The sequence below is a fragment of the Rhinolophus sinicus genome, linkage group LG04 (assembly GCF_036562045.2).
Source record: "Rhinolophus sinicus isolate RSC01 linkage group LG04, ASM3656204v1, whole genome shotgun sequence".
NCBI lineage: Eukaryota > Metazoa > Chordata > Mammalia > Chiroptera > Rhinolophidae > Rhinolophus > Rhinolophus sinicus.
This window is the reverse complement of record NC_133754.1, coordinates 124,543,547-124,564,895: the sequence shown is the minus strand read 5'-3', so window position 1 is coordinate 124,564,895 and position 21,349 is coordinate 124,543,547. Positions and strand designations below refer to the sequence as shown.

The window sequence follows — 21,349 nt, the reverse complement described above, 5'->3', positions numbered from 1 at the left end:
TGCAGCTTCTAGAGGCTGCCCACAGTCCTTGATTTGTGGCCTCCTTTCTCCATCTTCAAAGGAAACGACAGACGGCTGAGGACTCATTTTTCTGGTTCTCTGCCACTGGGAAAGGTTATCCACGTTGAAGGATTCCTGTGATTAATGAATCCAGGATAATCTCCCCATTTTAAGGTCCTTTGCCTTAGCCACATCTGCAAAGTGCCTTTGCTGTGCAAGGTAATATGTTCACAGATTCCAGAGATTAGGATGTGGACGTCTTTGGGGACCATTATTCTGTCTACCACAGATACGAGGTGGTGCGAGGCAGAGGGAATGCATGCCTTCACACACTAATTCCCCCACAGCCCCCTCTTTTATGGAATTAGCAAATTTAATTTCATGTACGTGCCTCCACCTCCAAAAATAAGAGAGGGAGGGAGAATAATTTTAACAATGCTATAATTGTGGTGTTTGTGTATTTGCCATGCGTGCTCTATTTTTACAGTAGGGTGCTTATTTACATATGCTATACAGAAAGATTTATATAGTATAATTTATGTGCAGTTTAAGGGATAATCAAAGGTAATTTTGACTCTACACAATTTTTCACTTAAATGCTTTCATTTTAACCTTATCCCTGTATAAGATACAGTGTTACTATACCGTGTTTTCAGAGATTCATTTGAAAATATGTCCTCCTGCCCCCCATACCCCTGCCCCCCTTTGCGTGCTGTATTGAAAATGTTTTTGTTTTGGCAAAACTCCTTAGAAGACAGAAGAAAGATCTGGTTGGGAAGATATGTCTGCTTATGGGGATCAGACTGTTAAATATACTCGATCACTAGAGAATGTGCCCACATCTTTGAGTCCTTCCAGACCTAGACAGATTTCTCTATGTGCTGAATACAAGGTTAAGAGGAGGGGAAAAACAGAAAGAAAGACATTTTTAGCTAAAATTATTTTAAAATTATGATAGTATTTGAGTGTTTAGGTTTCTCTGGATTTCATAAGAGAAATTTCCCTCGCTAGGTCAAGGCCCTTGCCAATTCTAAGACCTAGGACACTGATGCCAGTGGATACATTCTTTGGCCTTGTAACTGAAAGACCTCTTGAAATACCTTTGGGTTTACTAAAGTTCTATTACCTGTAGAAGTCACATAAGCAGATGCTTTAATTTGAGACACTGAAAGCTGAAAATGAGTGAAAGAAGCAGCTGCATTAGATACTCTTTTCTTCTGTTTCAGGTGACGAGATACAACAGCTGTGCCTTGAAATCTTGGTGACCCAGGCACAGTCATCCCAGAATGCAGCTGCACTGTTGGGATTGTGGGTGACGCCACCACTGATCCATGGGCTGAGTGTATGTAGCAGCTAAGGTGTTGGGCAAGAGGAGGATACTTTTATTTGGGGGGGGAGGGAATTAACATTCATTTGGGGGGGTGTTCTCAAAGTCAAGAGTGGACAAGTGGGATTTTACAAAAGTCAAGAGTTTGACAGTAGTAGCTGGCCACCAGAGTGGAAAATTGTGTGATTCAGAACTCTGCCATAGCCATCACCATTCATGCTTTCAGATACCGTTTATTACAGAAAAGGGAAAATGATCAGAGATTTTAAAGTTCCTTTCTCAAGATCACACGGCTAGAAAGTTGTAGAGTTATTTGAAGCTAGGTTTATTTGTTTTATATAATATACCTAACTTTTCAGTAGGTATAAAGAGAAAGGCAAATCCACACATACTAGGTAAATGATCCCTCCTTTTCACAGAAAAGGCAGCAATTTGGTGAGTCTCGAAGGCTTGGTACGATCTGGTTAGGCATCAAGTCAGAGGCACCAGGGGCTGTAGGTGGAGAGAGGAGATATCTCTGCTAGCATGTTCAGCTTGAGCAAAGTGCTCAGGAAGAAACAATCTACCTGGTATTTTTGTTACAGAGAGAAGGGCCAGCACCCTTCACAGAATATAGGCTAAGCGTGAATAAGAAGAATGGGGCAAGATTATTGAAAGATGTGAAATAAGTAAAGATGTATAATTTTGAGTACATTTCAAGCTTGGACCAAAAAAAACACGTTCCGTGATTCCTGAGATATTTACCAATTGATTATACATTAAATGATCTCAGCTTTGTTATTCTTCTGTTCTAGGAGGCTTTAATTCTTTGAGCATACTGCAAAACCATCTTATTATTTCCTCAGACTTTTGGCTTCAGTCCATACTCTGCACTTTTTTCTTTTAAGCTTTCCTACATCTCCTAATATTTTTTAATTGAAGGTTGATGTCATTGAGATCTGCATCCTTTCTGTCAGTTATTATCACCTGTCGGCGGCCACTTAATGAGCACTTGCTATGTGCCTGCTACTTGTAAGCACTCAGTGACTACTTTCAGAGATCCGATTTAATCTCTTCAACCCTAACAGGCTGATTATTTTTTTACAGCTTTATTTAGTTATAATTTATATTCCATAAAATATTGCCACTTTAAGTGTCATTGGAGTTTTAGCACATTTATACATTTTCATCCATTACCAAGAATATTTTCATCACCCCAAAAAGTTCCATTATGCCTACTTGTGGTTGATTCCCTCTCCCAGTCTCAGACCCAGGCTACCACTGATCTGCTCTTTGTCTCCATAATTTTGTCTTTTTAAAAGAACTTCCATATACATTTAAATGCATCATATAACATTTAGAAATTCTTTAGAATGGGATCATACAATGTGGAATTTTTCGTGTCTGGCTTATTTCACTTCTGAGCAGTAGATTTTATTATTTCCATTTCACAGGTTGATAAACTGAGGCAAATGGAGAGTAAGCAAAGTTCTCATACCTAATAAATGGGAGAGAGTGTGGGTAACTCCAAAGCACATGTCTTAAACACTGCATTATGAACTCCTTCCTTGTGAGTCAGGTATAACTAGCAGCCTGTTGTGTTGACCTCAGAAAATTTTCTAGGTTTAGTTATCCTTCTACTTTTCTTTCAGATCTGTGCTGCCCTTTTGCATTTGTCCTTGATTAAGGACCCTTCACATTATCTTTGTTAATTAATAAATTTTGTGAATTCATTTTCTGAATTATATACCTTCTCCTTTAAAAAATGATCTGAAATGTCCTATTCTTTAAAGTAAGCTCTTCAGATAACTCATGCAACAACATTGATCTTTTTTGAAATTTGCTGATTTTTGTCAGATTTTACTTTTTTATACTACTTCTTTTAGACTTTCTGCTCCTTTAGTATCACGCTATATGTCTAACAATTTTTGAAGCCTGCTGTCTTAAAGCCTGTGACCCAGAGCTGTTACCAGCTGTGCTCCTGCCTAGCTCTCATCAACTCTAAGATGCCATGGTCAGTTTCACATGCTCAGCGGGGTTTTCTTTGGTCAGAAATGGTCTCAGCATGCCAGTTCCCCTTATGATCTCCCTGTGCTTCCTCAGAAGAAGAAATTAATAATATCAGATATTCTGTTGAGTTGATTTCCAGCAGATGAGCCTTTCATCTTCAGTTTTTCTTTCCAGAGAATGTGACTTTTTAAGACTGAATAGCAACTGTCGTGTACTTTTAGAAGTAGCATTTTATTCCCCTCGCTGAAAAGAATCAAGGTTTAAGCTGACTGGCTCACAGATGGATTGACAGGTCCCATATATACACATGAGTCACCCTGGATCAAAAGTTACTGCTGCAGCCAAAATGACAGGCACCCGTGGCCCACTGGACCACGAAGCTGTGGGGAACTGAGGGGAAAGGTAACCTGAACCCTTTATCTCTCAGTCTCAGTCTACACTCCAACACAGTGATGACCTAGCAGTTTTGAGCATTGCAAACCAGACTTGCCTGTTTACATCTGACCTCTTCTCTTTTGCTTCCAGATGAGTACCAAGAAGTGCCTCCTGGTCTCTGTGCCTCTGTGGATCAAACACGTCTCTGACGAACAGATCCTGGGTTTTGTTGAAAACTTAATGGTAGCAGTTTTCAAAGCAGCTCCCCCCGTTTCCGATCCTGAGTTATGCCTGAGTTCCTTGCAGGGTCTGAGCCAGGCCATGAAGCTGCCCAGCCCTGCCTACCACCTCTGGAGTCTGCTCTGCGGAGCTACTGGGAAAATTTTTGACCTTCTGCCAAATAAGATTCGGGTGAGGAACAAAAATATTTACATTCCTGACAATTTATGTTTGGGATTTTCTAAAGCCTTTTTGGCAAAGCAGAGAGGTGTATGTTTTAAGAATCTGGTGGGGAGGCTAGCAAGAAATAATCACATTCTTCACGAAGAATGTGTTTGCTTCCAAGATCTAAATTGAGGTTGAATATTTAGAACCGAAGTCTTGAGCAAGCTCAGAAGCAGGTTAACCAGTGCTGCACCAGGAAGTTTGCTCTTGGGCCTTTTACCAAATGCCTGTAGAAGGTGAGCAAGCTCGGAAACCCTCACACTTTGCACCAGGAGAATCACTGGGCATGTTGTCCAGTATAATGTTCACAGCAAGTGACTTAACACTAGTCTTTCCCCTCACCCAACAGACCTCTGAATTGCAGTTTCACAAAGAAGTTAAAAATCCGTTTGGAGTGATGATAGATTCTGAATAGGAGGAAAAAAAGTACAGCCAAACAAATATACAAAATAAAAGGATAGGTGGTGTTTAAATGATAAAAATTGGCCGCATGTTTTGGTTTGGTTAAAATTAAAATCTCACCAGTTGCCGTTCATAGAGATAAACAAATCCAATAATTTGCCAGAACATTAAGAATATATTGTATATTGACATGCTTGGGTTTTTTCTTTACCAGAGAAATGATCTGGAGTTGTATATCAGTGTAGCAAAATGCCTCTCGGAAATGACGTATGATGAAGCCAATCGGGTCGCCCAGATCACTGAGGTAATAACGTATCTATATATTTTTTCATTATTAAGGTAGGAATTACAATTGACGAGGTGGTTACAGTACCCTTTTAGCTGAGGCCAGTTTTTCTTTCTATTACTGGTTAATTTGAGGACACTATCTCTGTTTCACTCCTAGGGTCTTGTGTCCAGCCTAGTACAATGGTTTGTTCTTAACAAATGTTGTATGGATGGATACATGGAACAGTAACACTTTGACCTAATTAATCCCACTTTGTCAAACATTTTAGTGTCACCTCTGGGCAAAAATAAGTACAGGACAATGTCTTCAACACAAAATCCACAAGAATGGGAATATTCTAACCAAAAAGCTTTCTGGTGCATGGAAGCCATAAATAAATAGGTCTGTTTTCACATTTATTTTTCTTCACCTGATACTTATCCCTGTAGAATAAAGAAAGGTGTCTGATTGAAAAACAAGCATTACTAGCCCTGACATAAGATAATTAACAAGTACCCCTCACACTCACTCCAAGTCAGTGATGAATGAGCAAAAAGTAGCACACCAGTCAGTTTGCCAGATTTAGCAAATATAATATGTCTTGTTAAATTTGAATTGCAGATAAAGATTGAATACTTTTCTAGTGCCAGTACATCCCAACGGACATACTTATTCAAGTGGCAACCTGCATGCCTGGTATCACCAAGGTTCTATAGAACTGTGAGCCCTTGCATAGCTGGTGGCCATCGTTTTTATTCCACTTTATGGAAGGTTTCAGTGGAATCCTGGAATTTCCGTATCACGTAGCAGTGATTTTCTAAATGTGCTCCCTGGACCCGCAGCAGCAGCATGGCCTGGGAACTGATTAGAAAGGCAAATTGTCTAGTCCCAGCCCAGACCTACTCAATGAGAACCTGCAGGTGGGGCCCAGGAATCTGTGTTTTAACAATCCTTCCAGGTGATTGTGTGCATCATAAGGCTTTAGAATCACTGTTAGTTAAAGTATTTGGAATATTAGCATTTTGAAGATGAGTTTATTTTAAGCAAGAAGAAGCCGTATAAGGAAATGCTTAAGAAAATGTTCTCAGGAGCCTCACTGCCAGGGTTTGAAATACAGCTCTGTAATTTACTAGCAATGTGAACCTTGGTTTTGTTTCATAACCTCTCTCTGCCCCAGTTCTCTCATCTACAAAAAGGAGCTGATAGCACCTACCTCCTCGGGTTATTTACGAGTTAAATGACTTAATCCACATTAAATTCTTGGGAAAGTACTGGACCCGAGGTGATACTCAGTAATTATTTATTATCATAGTTATTACATTCGTGTAATTAATTATATCCTATTATTATATTCATATAATACAATCAGAAGTAATGTATATAATTTGCTTCATGGTACCCAGAGCTAAAGGTTGTGTTGTTCACTTGGGTTCCTAAAGTACCACTCAGAACACTGTCACTAGGACATACTAAATAGTGTCCTGATGTTCCCAAAAAGAATTAGTGTGTCCACTGAGGTCAGTGTTTTCATTTCTGGAAAGAACAGGGATAAGAAAAGGTGGTGGTGAAAAGCTCAGACTCCCTGGGTTCCACTTCTATTCTGACACCTATGGCTGTGTGACCTTAAGCAAGTGTCCTAACCTCTCTGCTTCAGTCTCTTTATCTGCAAAGCAGGGATGAAAATAGTAATCTATTGCATAGGGTTCGTGTGAGAATTCAATAGTTAATACAGTGGTCCTCAAACTTTTTGGTTTCAGGGCCATGTCAGTGTCTTAAAAATTATTGAGGTCTCCAAAGAGCTTTTATTTATATGGGTCATATTTGTCAATATTTCCTATATTAGAAATTAAAACTAGGACATTTTAAAAATATTTACTTAAAAGTAATAATAAAAAACTCATTGTGGGCCGGCCCGGTGGCTCAGGATGTTGGAGCTTCGTGCTCCAAACTCCAAAGGCTGCCAGTTCGATTCCTACATGGGCCAGTGGGCTCTCAACCACAAGGTTGCCAGTTTGATTCTTCGACTCCCGCAAGGGATGGTGGGCTCCGTCCCCTGCAACTAAGATTGAACACAGCACCTTGAGCTGAGCTCCCAGATGGCTCAATTGCTTGGAATGCGTGCACTCAACCACAAGGTTGCTGGTTCGACTCCTGCAAGGGATGGTGGGCTGCGCCCCCTGCAACTAGTAACGGCAACTGGCCCTGGAGCTGAGCTGCGCCCTCCACAACTAAGACTGAAAAGACAACAATTTGAAGCTGAACGGCACCCTCCACAACTAAGATTGAAAGGACAATAACTTGACTTGGAAAAAAGTCCTGGAAGTACACACTGTTCCCCAATAAAGTCCTGTTCACCTTCCCCAATTAAAAAAACAAAAAAAAAACTCACTGCATCTTAACATAAATAAGAAAAAATATTTTCCAGCAAATAAAAGAAAATTGTGGGTAAAGTGGCATTGTTTCACATTTTTGCAAATCTCTTTAATGTCTGGCTTACTAGAAGACAGCTAGATTCTCATAGCTGCTGCTTCATTCAATCTGTTGTGATGTTATTTGAGTGAAAAGTATGTGAAGAAAATCCAGCCTCTTATAGATATGTAGGTAGAAAGAGGAAGAGTATGTTAATAGACTTTTCAGATAATTGTGGATATCTTTCTTTGATATTGCACTAAAACGCAACCAGTGCTAGTTTCTTGTAGGTTAGTTACAGTGTGAAACCACAACAGTGAACTTCGCATACTTTGTTACATCAAAATCTATTAGTCTATCTTGTACTCTGGGTCTTTTAGCAGTGGATGATTTTGCAACATACATTGCCCATGTAGAAAATTTTGAATCACTAAGTTTTGAAAATCTTCCAAATGTTGATACATTTCATTACATAATATCAAAACACATATTTGTTAATATTACCAGCAATCTCATCAGAATAGTCTTTTATGTATTGGGAAGCTACCAAACTCATAGTAGCAGATACAAATTTTCCAAATGCCCACTTTTCACTTGAAAATTCAGATTTTACTATTGGCAGCAAATACTGTCAAGTATTTTCCATGAAGTGACCGTCTCAATTCCTTCAATTTTAAGAAAATAATCTATCAGATACTCAGTTGAATAAGCATTAATGAGTCAAGTAAATGGTGTTCTATGAGAAGAGAGGCTGCTTCAGCCCACAATTCAGTCTTACAAGTGCTTTTCCTTGAGACAACCATCATACTTGGGTACGCAGCACAAGTCTTTTATGCATACTCCCCATTTGTCACACAGAATATTAAAAAGATATGTACTCAAGGGCAAAGGTTTAATGAAACTAATAATTTTTATTGTTTACAAGGATACTGCAAGGGAAACTAGCTTTTAAAAAAAATGTAAGTGGCAATGAAAACTACATTGCATATTACTAGCGTTTGGTGCTGTTATGAATAGAGTTTGACCTCATAGACCCTCTAAAAGGGTCTCGGGGTTGCCTAGAGGTCTGTGTGGAACACTTTGTAAACTGCCAAATTAATACATGTTAAGTGCTGAGAATGGTGCCTGGCACATGATAAGTACTGTATTTGTTAGTTATCATTGTTATTATTTGTGTATCCTTACTAAATGTCATCACCAATTAACCTCTGAAATCACTTATGGTTTTTATGAGAAAACAGGAGGTGACATTACAACCTTCTGTCTGCCTGTACATTTTAACAGAGCATGCAGGCAGACAGGTCACACGCTGCAGGAAACGAACAGCTTTAGCGTTTGGAATAATAATCAACTCCAAACTCACCCTCTCTATGTTGCCCTTGCCCTGAGGTTCTCTAATGACTTCAGTTAATTTCATAGTAACGGAACAATTTGCTTTTTTGCAGAGCAGCATAGAAAAGGCTGCCTTTGTCAGACTGTACTTGGTCTCCCAAGGATGTTTCCCCTTGATGGGCTTGACTGACATGCTCAGCGTGGCTGCTCAGCACCAGGAAAAGGACGTGCTGGCCTGGATGATACTGCACAGCTTATACCAGGCACGGATTGCCAGCCATGCCGACATAGGTGAGGCCAGCCTGGGGCGGACACCACGGCACGCAGATCTGCCCACCATGTCATTTACGTTGTAATTGTTTCCTCAACTTCAAAACTGGTTTAGTGCTTCTTGACTCAGGTGAGGCCTTGGTACCCCAAATGAGAAGCCCCATGGACAGACATGAGCAGTTACAGCTCACATCATCCACTCGGTGGAGATGGAAATGAATTCTTTTAAGGATCTTTAGATTGTACTTGGCCCTCAAGGATATAAACACGTCTATCAGGTTGATTCTTCCTGCTTCCGTTTCTCAGACAGACAGGATGCCCATTGATTCTGCGCCTGATGTTGTCATGAAAATGGCTTTTGGGCAGTCATTTAACAAACACACAAAAAAAGAAAACAGCAACAACAAAATTAAGTAGTTATTCTATAGAGGAACTTCTCAGAGGTGAGAAGAATAAAATCTGGACAACCTGACTGCATCTTCAAGAAGTTCCAGGCCTAAAGATCTGCTAATGAATCATCTATTGCAACGTTTAGACCATTTTAGACATTGGTGCCCTAATAATCCTCTGAAAAGGGAGTTGCTTCATTTCTCCTCCCATGCCTTCAGTCACATGCTTAGAATTTCTTGAGTCTAGTTTCGGGTTCTGAATTGCACTTGGCTTAAGGCGGACATGTGGCTGGGAAGCCCTTCTGACCCTAGCAAGTTCCTTATATTTCTGTGCTCCATTTTCCCCTCTCTCTCGATAAAATTTTGAGAGAAAACTGACAAACGTAATTGTAATACTCTTTTTGAGACTGTACAGGAAATTTTGATTCCTCCTCTTTGGCAACTGAGATAGTTGTCTCATATCTGTGTGAGTGTCTGCCCGATGAAAAATGAACCTGTGATGAGAAACTAGATTTTTCACTCTAAATCAAAAGTGTGTTTACCAGGAAGAAAACCCAGTTCCCAATTAGGCATGAAGATACATGAAGCAAATTGAAATAAATTTGATACTGCCTTTGGTTTTAACTAGTTGGCCTTCAAATTTAGTTCTCATTTTGCTCTCATTCACTAAATTTTGAGAACTTTCCCAAGTAATTTATACTGTAATGGGAAGCCTCATGTTTTAAAAAGAAAAGAAAAACAGTATGTTGATGTTTATTCTCCAGTTACCATAAAAAAGCTGGTTTTTATTTTTCTTTTTATGTCTTTGGGATAGGTTTTCTCTGTGATTATGACATGAGGTGGGAACATTTAAGCAAAGGATTATAAAAACACTTAATCCAAGATTCAACATTACTGGCTAGTTGGTGTGCCAGATTTCTCCTCGTCCATTTAATGTTGAGAGAGAAACTCCAATAAATGTGTTTTATCACTAGTGGGTGGGTAGGTATGAAGAATAAATTAGTTTTCAAAAATAAAGAGCAAAATGTGGTCATCTGATATGAATAGTGTCAAAGAACCCTCACAGGCAATCAGAAGTCTGAAATATCGTGAGAGGACTTGAAACTATTGTGTGAAATCCTCACCAGGTGTTCGGCTTGAGTTATGATGGTTATTACTGCTCTGCTTTGCATTTCAAAGGAAAAAGCATCGTCTGATAAGAAAATGTCCGTTTTGTTTCAGGTGTGTTGAAGAGAATGGAGTGGCTCTTGGAACTGATGGGTTATATCAGGAATATTGCTTACCAGTCAACATCTGTTCAGAACGTGGCTCTCGATGAGGTACAATCTAGAGCAGTAATTTGTAGCCTTCTTAAAATATAGAATTTATATTTGTTCTCCCAAAAGTGGAAAATGTTGCTGCTTGTAGCTTTCTTTCCTTCCTTCCTGTTAACTTTGGGAAATCACTCTGATGTCACTAGGAAATAAATGTTTTTACCAGCCTCTTGGAGACCCCCAGGGTACTCGTTGAAAAATATTTCCAACGGGTTACGTTACTTGACAAGCAGCACACAAAGGACACTGGAGAGGGAACCCAGGGTCCTGTACACTTGGGCTTGATCCCACAAAGGAGGTGGGGTTCAGGGTCCTGGCCTCCCCACCGGCCCAGAGTATGGCTTCACACGCTTGGTTTGAAGAGATTTCCTGGAGTGTATGCGAGTAATCTGTGTGTGCGCCAATACTTATGAGCATGTGTGCACATATTAGAGAGGAGTTTTCAGCACACCTTCAAAATCACCTATGACCCAAAAAAGGTTAACAACCACCGGTATTGGGTGAATTAAAAAAGAAAAAGATTAATAAATGATGATAGCACTTTCCCACTCTCCTCATATTCTTGACTTAGGGCCCATTGTGCATTTTTCAGGGGTAGACTTTTTTTGTGTAGGAATGTTTCACGTGTTTCCTTTGTCAAGTAAAAATGTGTGCGACCTGGGATGTTGTTTGAAATTCTGCCCTGCTTTTCTGAAGATTTGTGTGTGTGTGTGAAATTTTAGTTAGTGAGGTTAGGAATTTTAAGAGATTGGGGAATATTTTTTAAACTTTTTTTTAAACTAGCATATCTGTCCTCTTTTTCTTCTGATCTCCTAAGTTTTTTATTAGCCTTCTCTGTTTTCTTACAAAAATCTTTTAAGACCTAGAAAATACAGATAAGCAGAAAGAAGCGTAATTTAAATTATAGTAATCCAACAACTCAGAGGTCGCCCCTGTTACCACCATTTCTACAATTAGCTAGATTAGTCTGGAATCTAAATGGGTTCCAGACAAATTGTTAAAATGCATGAGGAGAGTCATTTGTTGTTTAAAAATAGAATCAGACTGTAAGTATTTTTAAAATCAATTTTAGCCACATAACAATAAATCTAAATATCCCTCTCTGTATCACTCTTAATTTTTTAACTCTTTGAAAACACCAAAACAGGATTATTTGGATCTCAGTATGATTAGAAATTAAATAAATTATATTTCTCCTCAAATGTTACAGCAATAATAATGAAAGTGTCGGGCCTTCTGTCTTCACCAGAGAGGATCCCCAAAACCCTAACAAAGCCCTAAAATTTCTCTTTATTAAGTATGGAAGCGGAGTTTGTTCTTCAGCGCAGTTCCTCTTCTGGGGTAGTGGTGGGGCAGGAGGAGGGGTTGGGTGAAGGGGAAGATGACATTGCATCATGATGGGGGCTGTGTATGTGAACATGTAATACTTTGAATTGTTAAAACATGTGACCTTGCCTTGTTTCTATTTTCATTGTAGGCTTTGGACTTCCTGTTGCTGATATTTGCAAATGCAGTCGTGGCATGGGCAGACCATGCTGCCCCTCTCCTCCTTGGCCTCAGTGCCAGTTGGTTGCCATGGCATCAGGAAAATGGCCCGGCTGGGCCAGCCTCAGGCTTCCTTGGCAGAAGTCCAATGCACAGGGTCACTCTGCAGGAGACTGTCACTGTCCTTCCTAGTAGCATGCTTCTTCTGCTGCAGAAAGAGCCATGGAAGGAACAGACCCAGAAGGTACCGTTGTCAGCCACCTGCTTTATCAGGGCAGGCGGCCATTTTCTCCTCAGCAATTGCTGCTGTAGAATTGACGTGGGAATTAAGTGAAACTTGAATCACACCGCAGGCTTTCAGACTCAGCCCCGACTCTCAGCCAGACGCTGAGCCTCAGAGATGGAGGCTAGCCCGGGCTCAGGTTAACTGCTGACTGAAACAACAGTGACAACAGTAGTAGCTTGTTTACAGTTGGGAGTGAGATGGGAAGAAAACTTATCCTTGCGTTCATTTATTGAAGGCACATGTGTTCTTGATCCTGGAGATGAAATGAAGAGAAAGTCTCTGAGAGCTTAGAATCTCACAGTGAGGACAGACAGGGAAGCAAGTTCAAGATTGCAAGGTGGTATGATAAAGGAGGTTACAGTGGCGATGAGTAAGGGAGGGAGGTGATCAACAGTCCCTGGGGATGGGGCAAGGAAGTCTCCTGAGGGAAAAGTGTGAGGCTGGAGCATCCATCTTCTAGCATCGTTAGGTTCCCCACAGCTCATTCCATCCTACAACCATGTTCTAGGTACCTGTCATGTTCTCGGCCTGTACTAAATACTGTGGGGAGGTTTGCAAAGGTCTAATGTCGTCACCTTTGCCCTCAGGAAAATCCAAACTGTAGAAAGCGTCTTTTGGTTTTTTGATACTAACATTCCCCAGGCTACTAGCTGTCACGCAGAGCATATGAAAATAACTGTGTTTCCTGTAATTCTCATTACATGGCTCTGACCTACCTTTATTTTAATATAGTTGTTTGAAAGACTCTTTTTCTGAATCCCATTTCATCAAAATTGGATTTTTATGAGGTTGAAAGCTTAAAGCTAACTTTATGTGGCTTATTCTTCAAACGTGAACACTAACCTTCAAAAACATTTCTGACCCGTAGACCCACAGTATAGCTTTGCACAACTCCACTGAGCATCTCGTTAAAATGCCTTTGTTTCCGTAAACCTGATCAGCATTAGTAGTGCTGCCCCAAATTTTGTTTTCTGTTTCATTTTTAATCAAAGTAAATGTCAATGTCATATTCCCTCATGTTATTCCTGGCCTGGGACACCATGATCACTCACTTTGGACTATCATGTACGAGTAGATATCCTGCATCTATTATGTATTTGTAGTGTTTGATTTATTTACTTTACCAATAGGATATTTGTAAGCAAAATTGCAAAAAAGGAAATAAATGAAGGAAAAAATATTTTAATTAAAGCAGGGAATTAGGAATATTTTCTTTTTCTCTCTATTTTACACTTTTTTCAACTCAGCTTCTCTGTCCAAAGTTAGAATTAGTCAAGACCGGCAACGTTCAGGCATCAATGAAATTACTCTCTCTGATTCCAAAACAATTTTGTGTGACGGGCCAGCCGCCACGAGTCGATCAGTACCTGAATGGGGGAGTGGGAATGAAATAAAAGACACACACAAATTCTAATGCGGCCGGTCTTCAGTCATGCTGAAGCCCTGAGTTTATTATCTCTAACCAATATATACAGTTTGAGTACGTGCAGTTAAACGAAGAAGATATGCATTATCTCAGCGAAAGTAAATCTTTCCAGCCTCAACGTTACTTTGACATAGAAGATACAAGGTCACTGAAACTCACAAAAGTAAATATCTCAAGGAGACAGAACCTACCAATTGTCCAGAAAGCCCTTAGTCTTCTGTGTCCGGGAACTGGCCGTTTTCACCACATTCCTCAGCAGCCGTTAGGCGCCTCTCAGATAAGGCAGAGGCAATGTTATGGGGGCAGAAACCAAGCCAGTCTGCAAGGTTCAGGGTTGCAAGAAACCATGGCTCCCCACAATTTTGGCCACACCCTATAAGATCAGTCAAACCCCTGAGTACCAGGAATTTCTACCTCATTTCCAAAATGTATTTGCAGTTAACTCACTTGGCTCTACCTAGTAAATTATTCTGTGCTTTGTCTCTTGCATTTCACCGACCTGTTTAATATTCGTTTGGGCATAAACTGTTCTTATCTACAGAAACGTATTTTAAAAACAAGGGCTTACATCTGATGCATTTCTCTATTTACTGCCCGGCCTAGGAGCCTAGGCCTGGATGCACACAGACCCAGGTGGCAGGCAGCATGATGCAAAGAAAGAGTGTGAGGCTTTGAAGGCAGGTGTACTTGGGTTCCAATTTTGACTCTGCTATTCATTGGGAGTGGAAGTGAGCAAGGTTCTTGCTGTGCGCGGGCCTCTCAGAGTAACGAGAGAGAATGTTCATGGCACACAGGAGGCCCTCAGGGCCCATGTCTACCTCACTCTTAAAACCTGTAGCAGGACTCAGGGTCTTCAGCAAGGGAAGGAGGTTTGAGTTTGCTGGGTCCCTTGACTAAATGCGAGCTGTGTCTGGCTTTAACATCCCTTGTGCCCAGTCTGTTCTCATCTTCACTGCCCTAGCCCAGGCAGGTATTACCTAACAATTGTTACACTGATACGCACGTATGTGGCCCCAAGGGTCTGACCTTGTGCTGAGAGTGGGGCTGTCTTCACTGATACTGTTCTTCATTTTCATCCTAGTTCATTGACTGGCTGTTCAATCTCATGGAAAGCCCTAAAGGAGCCCTCTCTGCAAAGTCCAGGGATCTTTTAAAAGGTAATATTTCTCAGATTTATGCCCAAGATGAGCGAAAACCTTCCAATATCGTCGGTGCTGCAGAACAGCAGTCTAGCATATGCTGGTTCCTGAAAGGGCTCATCTAGGTTCAGTTTAGAGCAGGAATCTGGAGCTGTCACCAATGTGGCATTTGGAATTAGAAAGTGGATTCAAAAAGAATTCCAGGGCCTTTAATTATTTAAATGGTTTGAAAATGTTTTATTATAATTGTAAAATATGACTTTAATTTTTTTAAATTAAAGTTTATTGGGGTGACAATTGTTAGTAAAGTTACGTAGATTTCAGGTACACAATTCTGTATTACATCATCTATAAATCCCATTGTGTGTTCACCACCCAGAGTCAGTTCTTCCATCACCATATATTTTATCCCCCTTACCCTCATCTCCCACCCCCTTCCCCTTTACCCTCTGGTAATCATTAAACTATTGTCTGTGTCTATGAGTTTTTGTTTCTCATTTGTTTGTCTTGTTCTTTTGTTGTTTTTGGTTTATATACCACATATCAGAGAAATCATATGGTGACTTTAATTAAAATTTAGAAAATTCATTAAAGAAAAAGACAAAAGAGGACTCCAGAGTCCTACTGGCCAATGACAGCTTGGATATTTTTCCTAAGAAATTTTTGTCCCCTCTGTGTATGAGTGTTGTTTTAATATATTTATAATCATAAATAATTGAAAAAGTACACATAGATACTTTGAGTACTGCCTTTTTTTATTTTAAAATTATTTTTAAAGCATTTAAAGCTGTTCTAACACTGGCTTCATAATAATATTTTTAATGGCTACGTAGTATTTTGCCAGTGGAGTTGGGTATTTCCCATGCCTTCAGGTGTTTCGATTTTTGGTGTGTTTTTTAATAGTACTCTCAATTTGTTAAACTATGACTGTAGGATCCACAAACATAGAAGATCTTTCTGTGAAAATTATGTAGTAGATCTTTTTACTCAAATCTGAAAAGTCTTTTAGGCGTTGACTCTGTGGCCCAAGACCACTAGTACTGTCATCTGTGTCGTGGGACTTGGGGGTGGGGGTGGATTCTGGATCCTATCAGTGGCTTCCGTGAATGTGCTGTAAGATTCTGCCCTGAAAAGTCTCACCTTGGAAACTTGCCCTTTGGCCTGCTCTTGTGATAATCTATCAGGCCTATCTCCAGCCTGGAGTCATACTATGACCATATTTTACTTTAAGTATGATATAACTTATTATTTGCCAAATAAGCAATAATTCTTCAATGTATTAGTTCTGACCCTTCTCCCTATCCCCAAAGAGGGTAGAGGGCATGTGTACGAAGGTGATTCTGCTCAACCACAATACTTCACTGAGAATAAGGGCCGGGGTCTGACATGTTTCCACTGATCCATCCCTAGACACTTGCTGCTAGGATTTCCCCCACTTGTATGTGTCAGGGAGTCTGGACTCATTTTTAATGGCCATGCGTCCATAATACCATTGGTTGCTCCAAATATATGCTGCAAGTGCCTTAGGTCATGACGATAACAAACAATTGATACTGATGAGGAAAATAGTTTTTTGGGTCAAGGAGGTACATGTTCACTTGGTTATATATTGAAGGGCTTATTAGTCACAAACAATAACAGTGTAACTTTGGCTTACCGACATTCCTTTGCACTATATTTTAAATAACGTCTCAATATATGTATATTAGTATTCTAAAATTAGATATGTTACCTAGCAGCATTACACAGAACTTCCTTATTTTAAATTGATCTCTGAGGGACCCATGGCAGATAAGAAAAGCTGTGGACTTGTGCATACATGTTCAAATACAGTTTAGTAGTTATTTATGCTTGCCCCATTGAGCCCATGAATGGATCAGTTCATTACAGGATCAGTTTTTTGGGATTTTTGGTTTGTTTGTTTTTTACCTTTTAATTAAACATTTATGTAATGGAAAAATTGTTTTCATGTAGGAAAGTGCACAAGTCATAAGTAGATTTTTACAAAGGGAACACATCTATGTAATCAACACCCAGATTAAGAAAAAAAAATCACTGGTATCCCTGATGTCAGTTTTTGTTTTAATTCTGCAGTATTTCTCATTAACTGGTTGCAGGATAACATTTTTAAAAATATGTTTATAAAACCCTTTCCCCAGCCTTTATTAATGTTTTTTGTTTTTTTTCCATTATAATTCTGCTGAAGGCTTGATGGGAATTTTTAGTCTCTTGAAGATTAGTGAAGTGAGAAAAAGCCAAGTTCTGTTCTGACACCTTTTTTATCTAAGTGACCTTTTCCAATGCATCTCCACCAAATGCAATAGTACACTTTATGTTTTGTCCCCTTAGCCACCCTGCTGTCCTTGAGAGTTCTCCCAGAGTTTAAGAAGAAAGCCATATGGACCAGAGCGTACGGTTGGTGAAGTTTTGCCATAGCCAGCCACATTCTCAGCTGGAAGAGGAAAACCATACAAATGGAAGAAATTTTTTAGAATTTGTGTGTGGGATCACTGAGACGTGACACAGAGGGTTAAGGGTCATGAAATGGTGGCCACATAAGTGACAGCCTCAACTGTGAATGCCAGGAGATGGGGCATTGCTTCGGTACCGAGGCCAGTGGAGACGGAAACAAGAACTTGAACTTTCTTTTATTTGGCTACAGTTTGATCTGAATATTTTCTTTGTAAAAACTGACTATATCATCTCCTCCCCGCTAAATTCTAGTAAAATAATCTCATGAATTTTGGGCATGTGACTTTTGTTTTAAGGCACAGGGAAGGTTTTGTTAGCAAAACCAAACTATAGTGGTGACCGTGGCATCATGATCTATTTCCCATGAATTCTCTAGAGGATATTTATTGACTCAATGAGTTAGACATGTTTTCTTATTGATGAAACAGCCTCTTGAAACTGCTATACACTTTTAAATAATGAGCATGATGTTAAACATTAGTTAAATCAGATTCATTAGTGGTGGCTATAATTTTCTTACGCTTGGATCTCTTGAATGCAAATGGAATCTATCCAATTCAAAGTAACTTTAGCTAAAAAGGAGTACATATTAGTTCAAAAACCAAGAAGTTAAAGAGTAGATCTGTCTGATCAGACACAGTTGCATCCAGTGAGTCAAACAGTGCCATCAGGCTTTGTTTCTCTCAGGATCACGCCACATAGTTGGCAAGATGGCAGCCAGCAAGTTCAAAGGAAGGCAAAGTTTCTTTGCTCCCAGGTATGGCAGAAGCAACATGGGGAGGATGCTGATTCAGCTTGAGTCACATGTGAGTTCCTGGGAAGCAAGGTACTGTCATCGACCAGGCCTGGGTCATATGTCATCTGAACTGGGTTCCCCCAGAGGAGACATTATGGGCTGCTGAGCAAGCAAAAAAATGACAAATACCTCCTTGAAAGATTAATCTTTTTTGTAAGCACACATCTCTATCTTAATCAGAATAACTAGTGGCCTAATGACAAGTAAATGAAGGTATGTGACAGAATCCTCAAGTGTTGCGTTTTACTCAAGGGCTTGAGAATCAGCCAGCATTTTAATTTTGATGTTTGCTAATTGTCTTTCCATCATGCAGTCATTAATCAGTATAGTCTTTAGTCAATACATAGCTGGGATCACTGGGGAGAACATTTGTGCCATTGGAATAATGTACTTTTGTGTCTGTCACACTATAGCACAGTGCCTGGTACTGACGAGCACCATGCAACTTTCAGTATTCCCATGTGACATTACGTTCATGTTGTCACCAAGTGTTCCTCCCTACCACATAGATTCAAAAATAGCTCTACTAGTTTTACTTGCCAAATATCTGGATTTATGTTTCCAGGTTTCAAATAGTTGTGTTTCATTGTGTAACTCAAACTCTATTCCCAAGTCACAGTTCCTTCTTTTGCTGAACTCCACAGGGTGCTGAGAAGCCTACAGAACAAAAAGGGAAGGGAAGAAAGGGAAGGCAAACTCTCAGGTAATATTTACCTGCATTGCCAGTATTTCATATATATTCTTCCTTAAGGTTGGGCTAGAGGGAAATGAATTTGAAGGAAGTAGAAAGTTTACATTTTTCCCACCCACATACACTTTCTTATACATCTTCCAATTAGAGGTTGAAATTCATCTAATTTATCTCCATTTTCAAATGGAGAAAACACATCTAATAAGTGGCAGAGCTATGCCTAGAACCAACCTCCTAGAACCCCAAACCAAGTGTTCTTTCTACCATGTTTCCCTGAAAATAAGACCTAACTGGAAAATAAGCCCTAGCATGATTTTTCAGGATGACATCCCCTGAACATAAGTCCTTTACGTCTTTGGAAACAAAAATTAATGTAAGACCCGGTCTTATTTTCAGGGAAACACGGTACATCAGGCTCATCAACACCCACTTTAAGATAAAAACTCCCATCAAGGATTAAACCTTGGTTTTAATATGCTTATGATTTAAGATGCTTTATTAAACCTACAGCTTAATATGCTTAAGATAGATTGCTGTAATCAGATCAAAGAAATAAACCTGCCTCATGTTAATAAACTTCTGGAATTGGGACGCTTAGGAGCTACAGTTAAAGGAACAGGTCCGTGGGTTGAAGGACTTTAGGTTCCTGGGCCAGCTTGCAAACATGGACGGCAAGAAGGGACAGTGTGAAAAGGAAGTGGGCACTGAAGAACCCCTGAATTTCCACACGCGCATACACACACCCCCCACACCCCCACTCCCCCACCTGCACCGAATCAGCAGGCAGAGAGCTTACTAATTCTCAAGGAAAGGATGAAAAAAATCAACCCAGACTGCCTTTTTGGATTCAGTTGCTTCCCATTCAAACTACGTCCCTACTCCTGCATAAAATTCATAGGATTTTCCTATTCATGGGAGCCTCTAAAGGGTCTAAAATGTAAGATTCTAAATTTGACAATCTAAAAGTTCTACATCTCAACATTCTAAGATATAGGTCAATGAAATAATAACACCCTTTCTTTTTGTTACCTGTATGACCTCAGGTAAGAATTAACTAATTCCCGTAGGATATTTACTTTGTTCTCTAGAAACCAGAAGTCTCTGCTTTTTTTTAGACCAGATGTTCTAAACTATATACAAAAGGAAGTTTCCTTACAAGTCATCTTCTGTTAGTTTTTGAAATCGTAAGTTGCCAAGACAAATATTAATAGCATGCTGGGATATACTAACAAATTAATGTGTGGGGTTAAAGCAATGTTATGAGTCTCAGAAGTATCCAAACACTCTCATTCTTGATTTGAAAAATGTACATTGGGAACAGATGTTGGGATCCATTTAAGTGCCTAAAATCTTCTTTGTATTTTATTTGTAATGTAATGGCTCCATGGTAACTAATAGGCTGTTAATAACCTTTTTTTTTTTTTTAAGTTAATTGCCAGTTACTTCTCCAAGTGATTTTAACCAAAGATATTGATGTTATAATTATATAAGGAGTAAGGCTTTGTTAAGGACACAGCTAGTGTCTTGAAATAACGTAGTCGCTTTGACAGCAGGAGTTTGAGACTTTTGGTAAACATTATTTGGTTAAGAGGATGGGGCCTTCCTTAAAGCCTGAGTTGTAGGCTAGGTCTCTGGTCAGTTTGTAGCTCTGACCCCAACCAGCCTACTCTTAGCTGCAGGCAGGCCATGCAAATGGAACCAGGGGACAGAATGCGGCTGGAACAGTTCACAGCCTTCATCAATCTTGTGGAAAAACATCTCCCAGCATTATCAATGCTCTGGTCTTGGATAAGGTAATGCTTTTATATTTTCTGGAAGGAAAATACTTTGTTCTGATTCTGGAAATTCTAAATTCTTTTTTTTAATGTCTGATATACGCATATATAGTCTTTATGAATTAGTGAGTGTATATGTTATCTGTTAATCTTCATAAACAGTAAAAAAAAATTTTAATTGAAATTTAGAAAGATCAATTCTTGTCAAACATAGAGAACGTGTGGAATAATATCCAGCTAAATTATTGGATATAAAACTGAATTAAAATGACAGTGATGACTTCCTGATTTTGGTTTTATTTCTTAGGTAAAAGGGATTACTTACCTCACACAGTAGTTTGAGGGTTGAAAGAAAGAATACAAAATATGCTTTATAAATTCTAAAATGTAATAGAAGTGCTACCACTTTAGTATGTTTCACTGAAAATAAATAGTAGCTATAATGCTTGAATACAGTCTTGACACTATATAAATAGAGCCGAGAGAAGATAATGGAAATTTCTTAATTAAGAAATTGTTCTCCTTAATAATGAAAACATTCTAGAAGCAATTAGCACATTAAGAAAAGGTGTTTATATAAGTAAAAAAAAAAAAACTGTCTTTTGAACATGAGGTACTCTGAGACTAATCAACTATAACTGAAACATCACCTAATTAATCGGATAGATTTATTAAAATATGTTTTTTCTGGATGTACAAGTAGTAATCTATAAAGTAAGAAGAGTTGCACAAACAATGAGTGTGTACTACGTGCCACCATA

The 21,349-nt window shown here is 39.3% G+C and overlaps 1 protein-coding gene across 2 annotated transcripts in view; it reads left to right on the top strand.

The window, feature by feature from the left end:
• Nucleotides 1–17,595, top strand: part of FOCAD (focadhesin) — a 275,278-nt gene extending 257,683 nt beyond the window's left edge. The window contains exons 37-44 of one of the 2 annotated variants that reach the window (XM_019750360.2): nt 1,227–1,342; nt 3,842–4,102; nt 4,752–4,841; nt 8,660–8,837; nt 10,427–10,524; nt 11,996–12,247; nt 14,797–14,872; nt 17,204–17,595. In XM_019750360.2, the coding sequence (XP_019605919.2) occupies nt 1,227–1,342; nt 3,842–4,102; nt 4,752–4,841; nt 8,660–8,837; nt 10,427–10,524; nt 11,996–12,247; nt 14,797–14,872; nt 17,204–17,277 (1,145 nt within the window). In that variant the 3' untranslated portion in view covers nt 17,278–17,595. Of the gene's footprint in view, nt 1–1,226; nt 1,343–3,841; nt 4,103–4,751; nt 4,842–8,659; nt 8,838–10,426; nt 10,525–11,995; nt 12,248–14,796; nt 14,873–17,203 lie in introns of those variants that run through there. The other variant, XR_012495704.1, reaches the window with a different exon arrangement.
• The last annotated feature ends 3,754 nt before the right edge of the window (nt 17,596–21,349 follow it).